The sequence below is a fragment of the Falco punctatus genome (assembly GCF_963210335.1).
Source record: "Falco punctatus genome assembly, chromosome: 2".
Lineage (NCBI taxonomy): Eukaryota > Metazoa > Chordata > Aves > Falconiformes > Falconidae > Falco > Falco punctatus.
Genome location: NC_137581.1, coordinates 112,451,270 through 112,467,208, shown reverse-complemented (window position 1 = coordinate 112,467,208; position 15,939 = coordinate 112,451,270). Strand labels below are relative to the sequence as shown.

At 36.6% G+C, this 15,939-nt stretch overlaps 1 protein-coding gene across 3 annotated transcripts in view; it reads right to left on the bottom strand.

The window, feature by feature from the left end:
- CADM2 (cell adhesion molecule 2) overlaps positions 1-15,939 on the bottom strand; it is a 689,497-nt gene that overhangs the window by 118,837 nt on the left and 554,721 nt on the right. For all 3 annotated transcript variants that reach the window (XM_080376574.1, XM_080376575.1, XM_080376573.1), the window contains 3 exons: positions 13,839-13,991; positions 11,215-11,352; positions 5,164-5,334 (listed from right to left, as the gene is read on the bottom strand). In XM_080376574.1, coding sequence (XP_080232700.1) covers positions 5,164-5,334; positions 11,215-11,352; positions 13,839-13,991 — 462 coding nt within the window. The remainder of the gene's footprint in view (positions 1-5,163; positions 5,335-11,214; positions 11,353-13,838; positions 13,992-15,939) is intronic.

Genomic DNA, 15,939 nt, shown 5'->3' with positions numbered 1-15,939 from the left:
AAATTACTCTGCTTTACACCAGCAGAAATTCTAAACGCATCCCATTGTCAGAGTAACCTCCATTTGTTAATATATCAGAAATCACAGCAGTACGCTGTTGTTAGACACACATGCACACACATACACACCATTTTCTACATGGCTGCACAAGTGCATTGCTGATTTGCTTATCTGCAGTCTGCTGCATTTGAAGCATTTTGTTTACTTAATTCAAAATCAATAAGCTTATTTCCCGGACAATAATTCCGACATTCTCTTGGAATAGCTGCTTAATTTTAAAGTCAAGTTCAGACCTTCATTGCAAAAGAATCTAATAACCCACAAATGAAGAAACAGCCTGTTTGCACAAACACTGTTGGAACAGCCTGTAGAAGCAAGGTAGCTGATGGCTACAGAATGGTCAGACTGACAATCTGCACATCTATGTCTGCCAATATAGAATTTAATAAAAATTGCCTCTCCAGGCACTTCTTTACATAACACATATTTAGCTTATTAGTGCTGTCATTTGGGAGCGTGGTCAGCTTTTGAGCAAAATCTCACTGAATCCATTAACACGGATCACATCACAGCTGCCATTTTAGAATCGCGATGATTAGGCTTGAAGTTCAAATGATTTGATTTCACTTTAAAGCTTCAAAAGCAGCCTCTGGGGCAGCCTTATACAATTAATTTTTACTGAGGTCTGCTGGGTAATTTACTGTAGTCAGAGAATCTTCACTAAGGTAAGGTAATTGCCACTGGGTGATTTTTCGGCACTCTGTTCAGTAGGAAGCAATGTGTTGGCTGGCTTCTGCTCAGGTAAGACCTGGAGGAAAGTGAAGATGCTGCTTCTGTGCAACAGCACGTGTCTGAGACACGGAGGAGGAATGAGCAGAATGCACTCACTTCCCAGATGTGGACCACAAGTTCTACTTGCCCTCAAAATGTCTTTTCAGGAGTATGCGTGAGGACTCGCAGTATACATCCTCACAAATACCGTACTGAGAAGCTTTCAAAATTGAAGTACTGCACCTGTGATTCTTTAATACAGGAACAAAGAATGCATTCTTAGTTTAGTCTGAATGCAGAAGTAAACAATGAAATGAAATATCCCTTTGAGATTTGTGTTTATCATTTACAAGAAGCACTTCCTAATAATCAGTGGCAGCTAGGCTGACAAGCAAACTTCAGAGCAAAGCCACGGGGGATACAAGTCTATTTTAGGTTTCCTGTTGACAGTAAGGGTCAGGGGAAAAATAAACTCGGCAAGCAGTGTCATGCAACCACAAAACCTCTGCTGGCCAAGCAGAAACTAAATTATGGCGAAACCTTTCAGCACAACAGAAAGACCTGGGCAATTGGGCTGCACTGCAGTACACAGAGCATGACATACAGATGAGCAGGATTAAGCACAAGTGAGACGTAAAACAAATTAGTGATAAATAAAACTCAAAAGGCTGGAGGAGCTAATTATCCCACAGTCTGGAGTGGGGTACAGTATGCTTACCCCAAAAGCATCCCTATTAGTTTAATATTTGAAGCCTGCCAAATTAATCTGGAAAGCCCTGTGAAAACAAGGGCTGATCAAAAAAAAAAAAAAAAAAAAAAAGGCAGCAGAAGGACTCAGACATTATTATTGTTACATACACATATATATTTTAAAAGAAAATTAAAACTTTCTTATCTTAAAAGTTTAGTCCTCACCTTCACTTCATGTAATGTAGTACTACCGGAGAAAGCTGATTTGATTGCTCTGTCACACTAATAAAAGGTAAGATTTGTGTAAGGGGAAGACGGAACATAGTATATTCCATTTTGATATCACTGCTGATGGCATTACTGGCTTTCATTTTGTTAAGTTTACTTCCTGTTAAAGAATAAAAGCAGCTGTGTGGACTCATAAGCACCTCTATCTACATCACTCCATAGACTCATTACAAATATCTGTTTCACATAGTCTCATCGTGTAGGACAGAATTAATTTTATTCTGTCTTTCACTAGGCATAAATAAAAACTTGTCATGCCAACCATTACGTTGCTTTCCTTTTTCTTTACCTCTCATCCACTGGATGCAAAAACAATCTTGTAATTCCTACTGTTCTGTTGTTTTCCTTTTCCTAGCCTGTTTTTGGGTTTGGGTTTGGTTTTTTTTTTTGGTTTTGTTTTGATGAAGCCACAAATGTTTTGTTCATTGTCAGGGGCTACTTGCTTAAAACAAAGATGACTTTTTTACTTTCAAGCATGATTATACAGGACAGAAATGGCTAGACAATGTATTATTGCCTTTTGTTTCCAACCTGTGATGATACACTGATAATTTGTAAGGAGCATCCATGTACCACAGATAAAACTTTTCAGATTATAGGAAGGAGTTTAAAAACCAAGTGCAGTTCTAGTGGGTGATGCCCCTTCATTGTGCATCTGTTCTCTGCCAAACTGATGCTCATCTGTGCTGTTCTGTTTGACCATTTTAAGGTAATTTATCATTCTCCTATAGCCTTCTGCTCATCTGAAATACCCCTGGGACATTCAGAACAAGCACCCTATGGAGCAATGCCATGCTACCTGGTTGTGATTTCGGAGCCTATACAGGACTTCAGATTAACAAATTCTCCTGACTTTTCTCATGGGTTCCCATAATTCATCTATTTTGTTAGCACTATATTTGAAGGGCTGTCAGGTGGCATTGAGGATATATTGGGTCGGCTCACACTGGGTCCTGTGAGCATCCCTCTCATTAATACAAATAGGATGTCTCTTACATGTTTGGAGTCTTATAGATTGATGGGAAAAAAGTTAGCACCTTCCAGTAATACCCACAACGATGGTGCACAGTACCAGGAGAAAAAAATCAGGAGGTCCAGTTCCAGTGCAGTGTACTCCATTCAGTCTTAGGTATTGTTCTAGTAAATCAACCTTCTCCTCTTTTTTCCTTAAAGGCTTTCTACCGAACCACATCATTAGTTCCCTGAATCTCCCCTTTTTATAAAGTTTCCTTTAGAAACTTCTCTGGTATAAGACCTTTGAGTATGTTGACTGAGTTGAGTATATTGAGTATGTATGTAGGTGGTAAGGAAAAGGACAATAATTGCCAGTTCTTAGTCTTCTTCTCATGAATAAAAAAATACTGCTTTCTCCATGGTTTTAAAAGGTATTTCCACGCTCTCTTCTAAACTTGAGCTCTTTTGGCACATTTCTTACTTATCTTTCCATATATAATGGCTCTATACTAGTGCTGGAGAGTATTAAACTGATTGGTAGAAAATGAGCAAGCAGGAATGATAGAGAATAATTAATTACTTGTGCACTGTGGCTTTTGGTAAGCTGGCAGTCTGAGGGGAAGTAACATAAAGGACATTAGTAATAGTAAACACCCAATGAGGTTTGTCCTTGTTAGAGAAATTCAGTGAACGCACAGATGAGAGAAAGGTCATGTTCAAAACGAAGCAACGGGCACAGAGGAAGAGACACCCCACTGCTATTTAGCAAGGTAGTATCTTGCTACCTAGGGTGCAAATCAGAAGGAAACAACAAATGTTAAAGAAGCTTTGTATGCGAGAGCCACAAAAAGCCTTGTTTGCCTTATGATCTTACGATGGTGGCACAAAGAAGAATCCTGCCTTTACCTTGAATCACATCACATTTCAGCCACTGTGACTTAGTTTAAACCTTGTATAGCTGTCATGTTTCTGTATCTACTGTTTCATTCAATGTGGTTCATCTCCTGTAGTGCCACCACCTCGAGCAGGGTAGCGGAAGAAGAGCAAGCAATTTGGAAGTGAAGGCATAGGCCAGCTCAGTGGCCGATGGCTGTGGGATTTCAAGTTCAAGGAAATGAAGCTGTTAAGGGTTCATGTCTCTAGTACAGATGTCATTTGAACATGTTAGGGGAGGCAGGTGTTTATAGCCATTTGGTAAAGAAAGGCTTTGATGTCCCTCAGTAAAATGATGGGCAGAATGTTTCAGATAACAGTTATTTTCAGTAGATTATTACTTGTGGATGCTAATCCACATCCTCTTCATTTGCAGACTTTTTTGCAGATGGAATTTTTAGCAATGCTGTCAGCTTCTATGCATGGAGTGCTTTTGCCATTACTGCATTTTACATGTGCTGAGTCTCAGATGCTCAGATAGAAATATCCCTGTTTAGAAACACATTTTATATGCCAGCAGTCCTTGACATGGTATCTCAGGAGTAGCTGCAGCAACTGGAAGCTTGTCTGCTTTATGGACAAACTTGTCTGCTTTGTAACAGGTTGATTACCCCTACCCTAGGAACAGATTCATGAAAGGTCTCTCCCCTTCACCTGGTCTGACAATATTTCGCAGATGCCTGGTTTTGTCCGCTGGCAATCAAAAGTGCAGGTGTTCTGCAGAAATCCAAATAGCTGTCCCCTTAAGAATGGTGGGTGTAATGCAAGTGATTAGGAAAATGTCATCTGATGGTGAAAAAGTGTTCACCTGAGTGTCCCACAGTTTATAAGTGAAAAAAAAAACCCTGACTCAAAGGACAACATGACTTCAGAGTGTAACGTACAGATACACAGACAGGTTCATTCAGCTTTGAAATGATGCACTGTGGAAAACATCAAGTTTCCAGAAATCCTGTTTGAAGAAAATAAACCAGTATATAGAAATACTGGATTATCTAGAATAATATCCTGTATAGACAAGGCCTAAAAATAAATTCCAAAGGGCTTTTTCTCCTGGACTTGTGTTATTAATAGCATTGCACAGAGATTCATTAGCAAGATTCAAAGTTACTGAGGCAGTCTACTGTGAACTTTGTTTCTTCATACCCTTGTTTCAGGTTTCTAGATACTTTCAAGGCAAATTGTGAGCTACTATGATTTTGATTTTTAAGAAATCTTTCACATTGCTAGAATGACAAAGATAAAACACAAATGCATTTCCTCTCTACCATTTCTCAAAGCAAATCAGCAATTCAGATTCAGTGTTTTCACTGGTAAAGCTCTCATTAAACTTTTTAGACGTCTGTAAAAAATAAACCCCCAAAAAACAAAACCAACCAACCAACCAAATACAAACCAGAGAAGCTGGCTAACAGAAAAACATTACCCATCCATACCATACCAGAGATTTTTCTAATTTTCCCATGATAAAAACTCTGAAACAAAACACCACTATAAAAAGAAGCATATATAACATGCATTACTTACAGTGTATTTCTAGAACCTGCATTGCTATCTGAGGTGTAGAGTTTAGCGACTCATGATCTACTCTGCAACTTACAACTGCACCATCATCATTTCGATCTGCTAGGAAATCCAGTGTGCTGCTGACTGTGAATGTTTTACGATTTGCATCTTCTTCTTTTAAAAATTTAACATCTGAAAGAAAGAAGAAACAAACAATTTTCTCCAATATTTTTAGGAAAATTAGTCCAGCATTAGACAGCTAAATTATCTATCACACTGTTGAAAAGACACCTCTTTCATATCTGTATTGATCTCTTTAAAACAAAAGTAATTAGACTGTAGTTGTTCCTCAGTTTGCTCCAATTGTCAGAGCAGGAGACATATATTGAAAAATAAAATTTTAAAATTGGTTACATGACGCTGCACTCAAGTGGAATTTTCTTTCATTATCTCTCATATGTTTAGGGCCAAATTTGATATAAACTTTCTCTGTAGTTTAGTAAAAAAAAAGTGTCCTCCTCCCACCCTCACTTCCCTTATGTATATAGTGTCATTAAGTATTACATTTTCCAAGTCCATGCTTAAGATCTTTCATAGTAATGCAATATATGGATATTACTGAAGTCATGTGAACTAAGGGTTGTATGTATGTATGTAGTCACATCAATCCTGTGCTTACTTTGTTCATTGATTATTTTTTTGTTTGTCCAGAATTATGGTAATTTACGATTAAACTAAACCAAAGTTTATCAAAGCTATCAATGGTTGTGAACTGTAAATAGAGCACATCATAGTATTCACTGGAATCTACAGACAAGTCCCAAGAAGCCTGGAAATAAAATCACTTCAGAGACCTTCCACTCACTGCTTTATATCATGCTAAATTTGCCCTCTGCTTTTGTGCAGATTCAGTCAAAAATCTCGGAGTTTTTACTAGAGTGCAGGGAGCCTACAGCTATGCTTAATAAGTATTCAACTCATCTCAAGGTTCAAATTCAGAAAGTTCTGTTGTAGGACGTATCTGTCAGATCAAAGCTGAAGATCCCAAAGACTGAACATTTATTTTAAAAAGTTTTTATGCATTAACTGCAATGAGGTCTTCTTACACATCATTTAGAACAGTTTTACTTGGCTCCCAACTACTTATAATGCTTATTGATTTTAATTTATTTCAGCAAAATAGTTAGCTCATTATATTGATTTGTTACAATGAAAGCCTTTGAAGACATCTATAAATACATAAACACATATACTAAATTACACTGAGATTGTATATGTCCTCTGTGTCCTAAAAAATGAAGTGAGAAGTTTCAGTTTTAAAAATTATACTAACTCCCATTAGAGAAGATGACCTAAATAAAATTTACATGAAATATAAGTTTCAGAAAGCAAGTCTTAAATGGCTTAAGCTACATCACCTTAAATTTAAAATACCTCTGAATTCAGAAAGGTACTCTTTTTTTGTTGTCTCCAGATAGACAAAGACACTACAAAGACACACAGTTTCCATTTTCCCCTAAGAAATAATTATTTCTTGCATACAAGCATTTTCCTGCCTGTTGTTTGCTAGGCTTTAAGAGATTTCCATTTCTGACTATTAATATTTAGGGATCAGTAGGTGAGAGAAATATTGACCACGGCTAAAGTGCAGTTATTATAATCAAACAACCAATGTCTTCACTCATATTTAAAGCAAACACATGAGATTTTTTTCCCAGAGTTAGGTTTCCAAATTTAATAATAAGCACCTATATAGATAGCCTTCTGCTTATAAGAAATGTACACATTCCTTTGTTTACTGATTTCAGTAGGAGGGCAGACAGCTCCCGAAAACGTCAACTTTAATTTCAGTGAGAGGTTGTGGATGCTTAATCCCTTAGAAAAACAAAAGCAGTTAATTTCCTAAACGGATGTTTAGAAGTCTTCCTCTAGACATCTATTGTTTGAAAGAGTTCAACTCTTGGAGTTAATTACCTCTGTGAAAAGGATGTGATACTATTCTATAAACTGTTGACATCCCCAGCAGAAATACTTAGCTTGTCCACTTTATCAGCTTTATCTTCTTAAAAGTTTCTTCATAGCAAAGTGAAGGTGTAATGGCAATGTATGCTAAAGGAATGTAAGCCCACCTGGTTGTAAGAGCAGTGCAGATCAGGTACTGGGTGTGTTAACAGATGCTAGAGTTCCGAATATTCACCCAGGTGTTTTACAGAGCTTTTAAATATGTCCACTGTTGTCCATTACTTAATTTATTTTCTTGCTACTCCTCTCTCTCCTAAATACCCCCTGATTTTTTTTTTAAATGATACGTTACAGAGGCACTTTGTCTGGAAATCACTACAATGAAACAGGTTGGGTGATGACTAGATAGCAGGTAGCTTTGTAGAGTAGGAACTGAGGTCTTGAAGACAAGTTGAATATTAGTCAACAGTTTGCCCTTACAGGGTTGTAAGCTAAAAAAGGGCTGCCCTGCGTTAATAATAGCATGGCCAGCAAGTCAAGACAAGTGATTCTTCTCCTCTATTCAGTACTTGTGTGGCTGCATCTAGAGTACCAGGTCCACTTCTGGGCTTTTGGGTACAAGAAAGATGTTGACAAACCCGAGTAGGTTCAGCCAAGAGCCATACAGATGGTCAGTGGTGGGAGCATAAAACATACGAGGACAGCTTGAGATAGATGAGTTTGTTCAACCTGAGGAAGACTAAAACCAGATCAAACTGCTGCCTTCAAGTACTTAATGTGTGGTCATAGAGAATAAAAAGCCAGAGTCCTGTCAGAGGCGTACAGCAAAAGTTGAGGTACAATGAACACCAGTTACACTAAGGAAAATTTCTGATTATGTATCATGAAGTATCTACATATAAAGAAAATTCTCCACAATCAGGGCTTTGAAATGCTTGAAACATCTAGCCCAGACAGACTATGGAATCCCTGTCCATGGAGATTTTTCAAAATTGGATTGGAGAAGACCTTAGCAACCTGACTTAAACTTTGAACCGAGGTTGGGCCAAATGTCAACTATGGGCCCACTTCTATCAGTCTGTCAGATAAATGCACATACAGATATGCTTGTACTAACTAATGCAAGTTTATATCTCACAAGTATAGATGTTTGATAGTGAAAATAATAAATAGAAATGATAGAATGCCTAGCATTCATTGTTCATTGTCATCTATTTTTAAAAGCACACACTTTTAATTATATATATTTTATATATATATAAATACTATAAGACCATTCTGCTGTTGCAAGGCAAATATAATTTCTGTTTACATTTTAAATAAAGTTCTGACATGAAATGACCTTATCTAAACAAATTTAATCTTCAGTTTAGAGGTTTATCAAGACAAAATGTTTTGTGCCTCTGAGTTCTTTGTGTATGCTAAAACATACATAAACTAATTCAAAATGACTTAATCTATTGCAACAAAACAAACATCTTATCTACTTTTGAAGCCCAGTTTTGTTAGGGGAAAAAATAAAATACAGTAAAAATATTCCTGAGACCTAAAAACATACTTTTTACATAGTATTGTTGACATAGTAGGTAAAAAAAAAATATTGAAGAAATAGGTATTTTTTTTTCTGAAAAATTATGTATTTAGCTTCTCCGGTATTTCTGCTTTTAATAATCTTCTGGAAATGCCACCAGAATGCTAAAGTGCAGATCTCTTTTTTAATTTGGTGCATCTATGTGAGAGACAGAACACTAAAGCAAAAGGTATGATACCCAGTGCTTCCCATTCAGTCCCTCTCATTACTAACACTTGCTCTATCAAACAGTATTCCTTTACCAGATGATGATTCCTTTTTTGAGTAATAGCAATGGAGCTACAATTTTAGAATGGCTTTTCCCCCTTTGGTGCAACTCTGAACTCAATGCATCATTTATTCTTTCGCACCATGTATAATACACTGTAACACAATTGGATTTACTGGTGCTAGACAGACGAACTCCTAACCTTTAATGTCAGCTGCATTAGCATATAATTTCATATCTATTTTCTCAGATTTATCATTTCACCTTTTACAGTGCACAAAGCTAATGTAACTTCTGCTGATGCCACTGCAAACTGGTTAGGTTATTTTATTTCTAACCTTTCTGAAATGGCAATATGCTCTTCAGAAGACCTAGAAAACGAAACTGAAATGAATGTGCTCAGTGCCTCCCTCTCATTTCTGTTTGGTTGTTGTTTCTTTTCCCCTTTATCTTTTTCACACATCATCTTTGTTCCTTCCCCATCTCCTTTATTTAAAAAAAAAAAAAATCCCTTGAGGAACTGTTGAGAAGAGCAAATTAGTTAAAGGGTCAAATCACCAAATTGCTTGCTGGCTTCAATTACATGTCAGCTGAAAGAAAGGCAAAGTTATTCCACCAGATTTTAAAATATAATTTTAAAAATAACATCTTTTCAGATGTGTTGCCGTGCTGTTAGACCAACTGCATCAGTGGTTCTCTTAAAGTATTGACATTGCTTAGAGTAATTTTCAATATTTACATGTCTTGAATACATATATTCATCCTCTCATCTTTTCTGGATGACAGAATCTGTGCTGTGCTATGTGTGTTAGCTGTGCTGCTAAATTCTTCTTTTTTAATTACATTTGATGAGGCACTGCTTTTCTTCCAGCAATTTCCTCAAATTTTCCAGTGACTGAAAAGAATGGTTCTGTTTCCTCATTTTCTACCCTTGCTACAAGTGTTCAAACACATTTCAAATGACTCCAGCCTAAAATTCCTGTCTCCTTCAACACTACCCTGATTTTCATCAGAAATCTAAAGACACTTCTAGAAGGGACTGGGTTCCTTGAACAGTCAACTGCAATCTCCTTTATTTACCAATTTTATATCAGAGCTCTGGTTATGTACATTGAACTGTGGTAGAGAATAGCAAAGGAAGATTAATGGATTCTGTAATTAACACTGTGATTTTGTTTGAGGCAGTTTATTGAGCTAACAACATCCACAATGTCAGACAAATATGAGACAAAGCAGATAAAAGTTGTGTTTGGGTTTTTTTGAAAAGCTACACAGAAAAGGTGGATTTTGAATGATTTATTGATTTAGTCTTATAGCAGAATGAACAGAGGTGACATGAGTAAATACCACCACCTTATGCTTTTTATTCATCTACTGTATAATGGGCATCTCAGTTGGCTGTGGAAGATGTGACTAAACCTTCCATTATAGAAAGCTTTCTCCACTCATTCAGCAAAAACGATTTTAAACTATCCCAGTATTTATGACCATATGGACTAGAAAACTAAGTTTTAAGTAAAATACATGCAAAGTGAAACAGAAGACAGAAAAGAACCAAACAGCTTTTATATGCAACTCCTTCCTATCTCACTGCAACCTCAAAGGCAAATCCTTGTTTTGAGCTTCAATTTTAGTCACCTGATGACTTTTCAGTTACAGCAGCGTCCAGCTCCCCCAGGTCCCTGTTAAGTTCTCCTCATCCACTTTAAAATCTATTTTCTCCTTGCTCCTCACTGCAGACTGTCAGCATCCGTGCCACAGCTGCAGGTTCCCAGTTTCCAAGCTGAGGTTCCCCTCAACTGTTACATCGCGACTCTTCCTCACTGGTGCAGGCCTTGTGGCTCCCCTAAGGGAAATACAATCTCCTATCTCCTCCAGACGGTTCTGCCACAAATGGTCACTTTGAGCAGTGTAACATAAAACTGGCTATTGACCAGATCAGACATACATCATATTAGAAAGGCAAAAAGACATGTCAAGGTGAAATATCTGGTGTGAGTGGTATGGCTGTGATAACAATAATCCATAAACTGTTTCTCTATGGAGCATCACAGTTGAGTTTATTATGCTGAACAGAGTTCAGATCAATTCAAAACATCATTTTTTACCATCTGAAGAAAAAGTAAAAAAGATGGTTATATGACCACTCCAGTACTGTACAATCAATTCCTTATCTCTGTACTATATCACGGATTCATGTAACGATCAAATATGAGAAACACTACAAACACGATTTATCTATAAAATTGAATTCTAAATGATGTGTAGTTTTGACAATTGGATCAAATTACATAAAAGTCCTTTTAAATACCTTTAACTTCTTTGTCGTTCTTGAACCATCTAATATCAGCTGCTGGTTTACTACCAGATGTCTTGCAAGTTAGCTGCATCCTCTCTCCCTCCATAACTGGTGAGGTAAATCCAGTAATTTGTGGCTTCTCCGGAACACCTAACAAGCAAAACAAGCAAAATGTCTCTGATAGTGTCAGCTGCTGCCATGAATATACAACCAACTTAAAGTTCACTTCTTCATACGCTCTAAATTCTGGAAACACAATAATTAGTTCTTTGCCTTGTGAGTGAACCCTGTTTCCTATTGCAAATAAACTGTCAGTCTGAAGTGTAGCTGGTTCTAAAGAATTAAAGAAAACAAATTATCTAATTTTCTAAGGGAAACACTGTATTTTTAAAACTATCTTATCTGCATTTATTCGGCGTGCAGGTCTAGTCTGACTTGCTATTATAGGGTTTAAACCGGTCTTCACAGCAAGCAGGGTGACAAAGTGTATTAGAAGTACAGCTGTGAAAATAAAATGTAACTGGCAACAAAAAGCTGAACTGATCTAAGTTCAGAGCAGATGTTTAGAGCATGAATTATGAAGATTTTAATACCAAATCCAGGGAAGAGGTCAGACTAAAATAAATACAGGAGTTACTTTATCTTCAGAGAACACATAATCAAAAGACCAATAGGTATAATCACAATTCCATTTGCTATGGAGAATTCTTCAGCTAAATCCAAGTTATTTTGAGGAGGTCATATGATCATGACATACTATACATGTAATATTAAATTTGGAAATAGTTGTTTTTCAATGAACCATGGAAAATTAAAAAAAAAAAAATAGAGAAGATAATGGGGAAAAATATGATCACTACTTGTATAAATCCATTGGACTACTGAAAACACAAGAATAACTTATTTTAAAGTGATCCTGACAACCATAATTTTAAATTCTCTGCAAATGTCATTGTTGTAACTTGCATCTGCAGCACTTTGATGTGTTCATATTTGTGGCTAGAAAAAGAGACCAGCCACAGTAATTGACCCTGTGCCCTGTATTTCACAATTTGGTTTGTTTACATCTCTTTTCCAAAATGAGAGATTATGTACATGAAACCCAAGCAGCAGTCCCTATAACATAGTACATTTCTGTAATAAATGTACTCCTCTCTTTCAGGACACAAAATGATGTCTACTATAATACCTTGACACTTAAATATTCTAATCCATAAAGAAGCAGTCAATAAAGAGGTTATTAGTACATAAAAGGATAGTTTAATTGATTGAAAGATGTACTACATTTCAATGGGAAATAACCTCTTCTCAGATAGAAAGTGGTCAAAGAGTTTACAATGTTAATTTGAAATAGAAAGTTACAAAAACAAAATTTAAAAAAAAAAAAGACAGACAAAAAAAAGACAGGCATCTTAAAGCTTGCAGCTTGCCTTCTGGGAAGGTTAGTAGCTGATGTTGGAAAATTTCATGAAATGCTTCCCCAAAATGAAGGTAGAACTAAAAGAACTGTGAAAGATTAAGCTACTTTGGTTAATGAATATTGTCTAGATCTTTTTTTATCTTTGTAACACCTTCCTATGTCTTTCTGCCATTTAAAAGGTTGAACTGGTCTACTCATCTATTGTTTAGATCATGAGATGCCTCCCTACAGTAAAGACCAAAGGTAGGCAGTTGTTATTGCAGAATATTCTGCTTTGAGTGGGTGTTTTTTGTCCTTAATGGCAAACTCGTGAGGATTTTTGTAAAATAGTCTCACAGGGACTAAAAGGGAGACATATTTCATATCCTATGCACAAAACCAATTCCCTGGCTGGATTAATGTGAATATTACTGGCACAGAGAACATCTTACATTAGTCCTATTAAATTCATCTGTCTGCCTGTCTACGTATAAAAATAAAACAAAACGAAAGAAAGAAGCAAGTTCAGGGACAGAAAAAGGAGAAAAGAATAAAAATCAATCTGTAAAATCATATAACCTCTTAGGTACGCAGGTGTGTTTCAATGAACTATAGCAATTTCAGCTGATTGGGCTACTGACATTCATAGAATCATATAAAGCTTCGAGCAGAAACTTTATTTCCTGGGCATCTCTCAAAATCTATTGCTTTTCTATGTGTATCTATAACCTTTGGGGAAAACAGCAGAGCATTTAGAGGATAAAGCATAGAAGCAGCAGCAAACCCAGTGAAGATACGCACTTTATAGAGAAAAAACGAAGCAGAATGAGCCAAGAAAATGCACAGCTAAGGAAAACCAATAAAGCTCTAAAGCCCGTTTTGATTTCATGCTCTCTGATTTTCTCCCCTTTGCCCTATACAATACATTGTTAGGAGATGAACACATGCACCTTCTTCGCACTTCTGGTGCTTGGGATGTAGAGGTTATGTCCATTTTATGGAGCACTCATACAGTGGTATTTGTGTGGTCCCTAATTCATTATCCTGCCACAGTGCAAATAGTAAGAGGCATGTTATTTTTCAGCACAGCAGTATGAAACAATAAACTTCAGGGAAACAAGATCAGACATTTACATTTATCTTCTGCCAAGCTTTAGAAAACTTTGTTCTTATCATAATTTTCCAAAGCCTGAGAAGTTTAACACTTGCTTCTTTATGCTCAGCTCTTTATACTTACCGAGAACAGTAAGAAAAGCCTTGGAAGTCTTGACAGGCATAGTAAATAAAGAGCAGGTGTACTGCCCTTCATCCGACAGAGACACATCACTGACACTGATACTCAGTTCATGCCATGAGGCTCGGACCAACTCAATTCTGTTGTCCCTCAGAGCTGAAAAACAAAAAATCATGTCATAAGGTAGGAAACAGGACGTTAACAAAGCATGGTATATTGTACAAGAGACTCTATGAGTAGCCTAGTGAAATCACACCCTAGAATACAGGGGTATGGACACAGTTGTCTTTATGCATAGTAGTTTGCTTTCTCTGTGGAGTAAAGTACAAGAGTCCAGCAAGTTTTTGAATAGCTTACTGCCTTGTATATCAATCTAGAAACTAAGGAACTTTAGTTACCTTTGACCTTCCCCTAAAAATACTAACACTGACTTTGATTTCTGCCCCCTAGCAGCTTTGTACAGCGTCTAAAATAACTCCTTCCTAAATCCATTTTTTCTTTCATGTATTTATCAATGTGGGTGAATATTGAGAATCCCTTTTTTTCTAGTAACAAACTTTTTGCAGGTAAGAAGTCTAGCACTGCATAGCTTGCCTATAGATTTTTCTTACATCTGCTACTACTCATATTGAATGGGAACATCAGATTTCTGGAATGCTGTAAGGGTATTTCTTATCATGAATATGTTGAAAGTTCTACTTCTGCATGCATATATAATACATTTAAAGAGTTCAGGTAATTGAGTATAGTGGCTTTACTTTACTCATCTTCTATCAGAATATCCTTCCTAGCAAGATTTTCTTTGCATGAAACCACTGAGGGAAGAGGAATAGGTAGATTTACTTAAATTCAAAATGTCACTTTAGCTAATGTTTTAAACTTTTAAATATTTTAAAGGTTATATTTAGAGTAACCCACATTTTCTTCTGAAAAACAGTCAAAACATTTCCAAACATTAAATTTCTCTGTATTAAAGCTGTTTCAGGAATCTACATATATTAATCAAGTCTTTCCACAGCACAGAAATACTAGTATCATAAGTAAGTCAATGACATAATTCTCCTAAGCGAACAATAAAAAAACCCCTCTGTAACTCAGAAAGTTTTGCTGTATACCTCTAGATTCAAATCTTTGACATGACAGTATTTGAATCGTCAGTGAGTCTATTTTTACAGTAAGCCTCTGAAAGCCAAAACTAAAATATAAAATATTATAATTACTGGGAGAGCTATGCTTTGATTTGTGAGAATAACCAAGGTGTTCAAGTCCCTAATGATGCTCTCACTCGCTGCTTTCTGAAGTCCCTAAAGGCTCATAGATTTGTTTCTCCTCACATTTATATCTGCCAACGATAAAAGCAAAGCTTTACCATGGTTCTTTTGCTACTATATCTACATGTTTCTGCCCCATTGCAAGGCTTTCCAAGTGTTGTCAATGCAGGAAGATTTACACTGAAATAAGTAGCTACAATGAAGATTCAGCAAAAACGTCACTTGAACTTGCTGCCTTCTAAAGCTACTGTTCAGGTTTCTTTACAGTGAACTCAAGCTGAATTTGCTGGTTATTTTAGGGTAGGACAGCTAAAGCTTGACTTATTCTCTGCAGGGTCAGACAACTGAAAGGTGACAGCTTAAGCAGTCCTAACACACAAGCATGCCACAAACTGCTCCAAGGCACATCGAAGTGACTGCGATTGTGTGTAATGGACACATTCCAAACATAACCGAGACATCTGCTGGCCACCAACAGCAAGAAATAAATAATTATGTAGTATATAATATAAAATGCACATGATGATGGAAAATAGGTGCAACGTCAATGCAAAGAAGCAAGCAAAACAAAAGCCACCAAATGAAAAGCCATGTATATACCAATATGCCGACAAAACAGCCCAGAAAAACAAGCTCAAGAAAACAAAAAACACATAGAAGCAAGCTTCTACCAACCCAGAATAGCAGGCAAAGCTGATGACTGTGGCTTTACTAGCCAAAAGTCCTCACAACAGTGAAGCTGTTGCTATCTTTGAGGAAGTAGTAGATGGGGACTCAGAATTCATTTCTCAGCTTTTCAATTCTAGTCAGATGCAAACTGAGCAGACATAAGA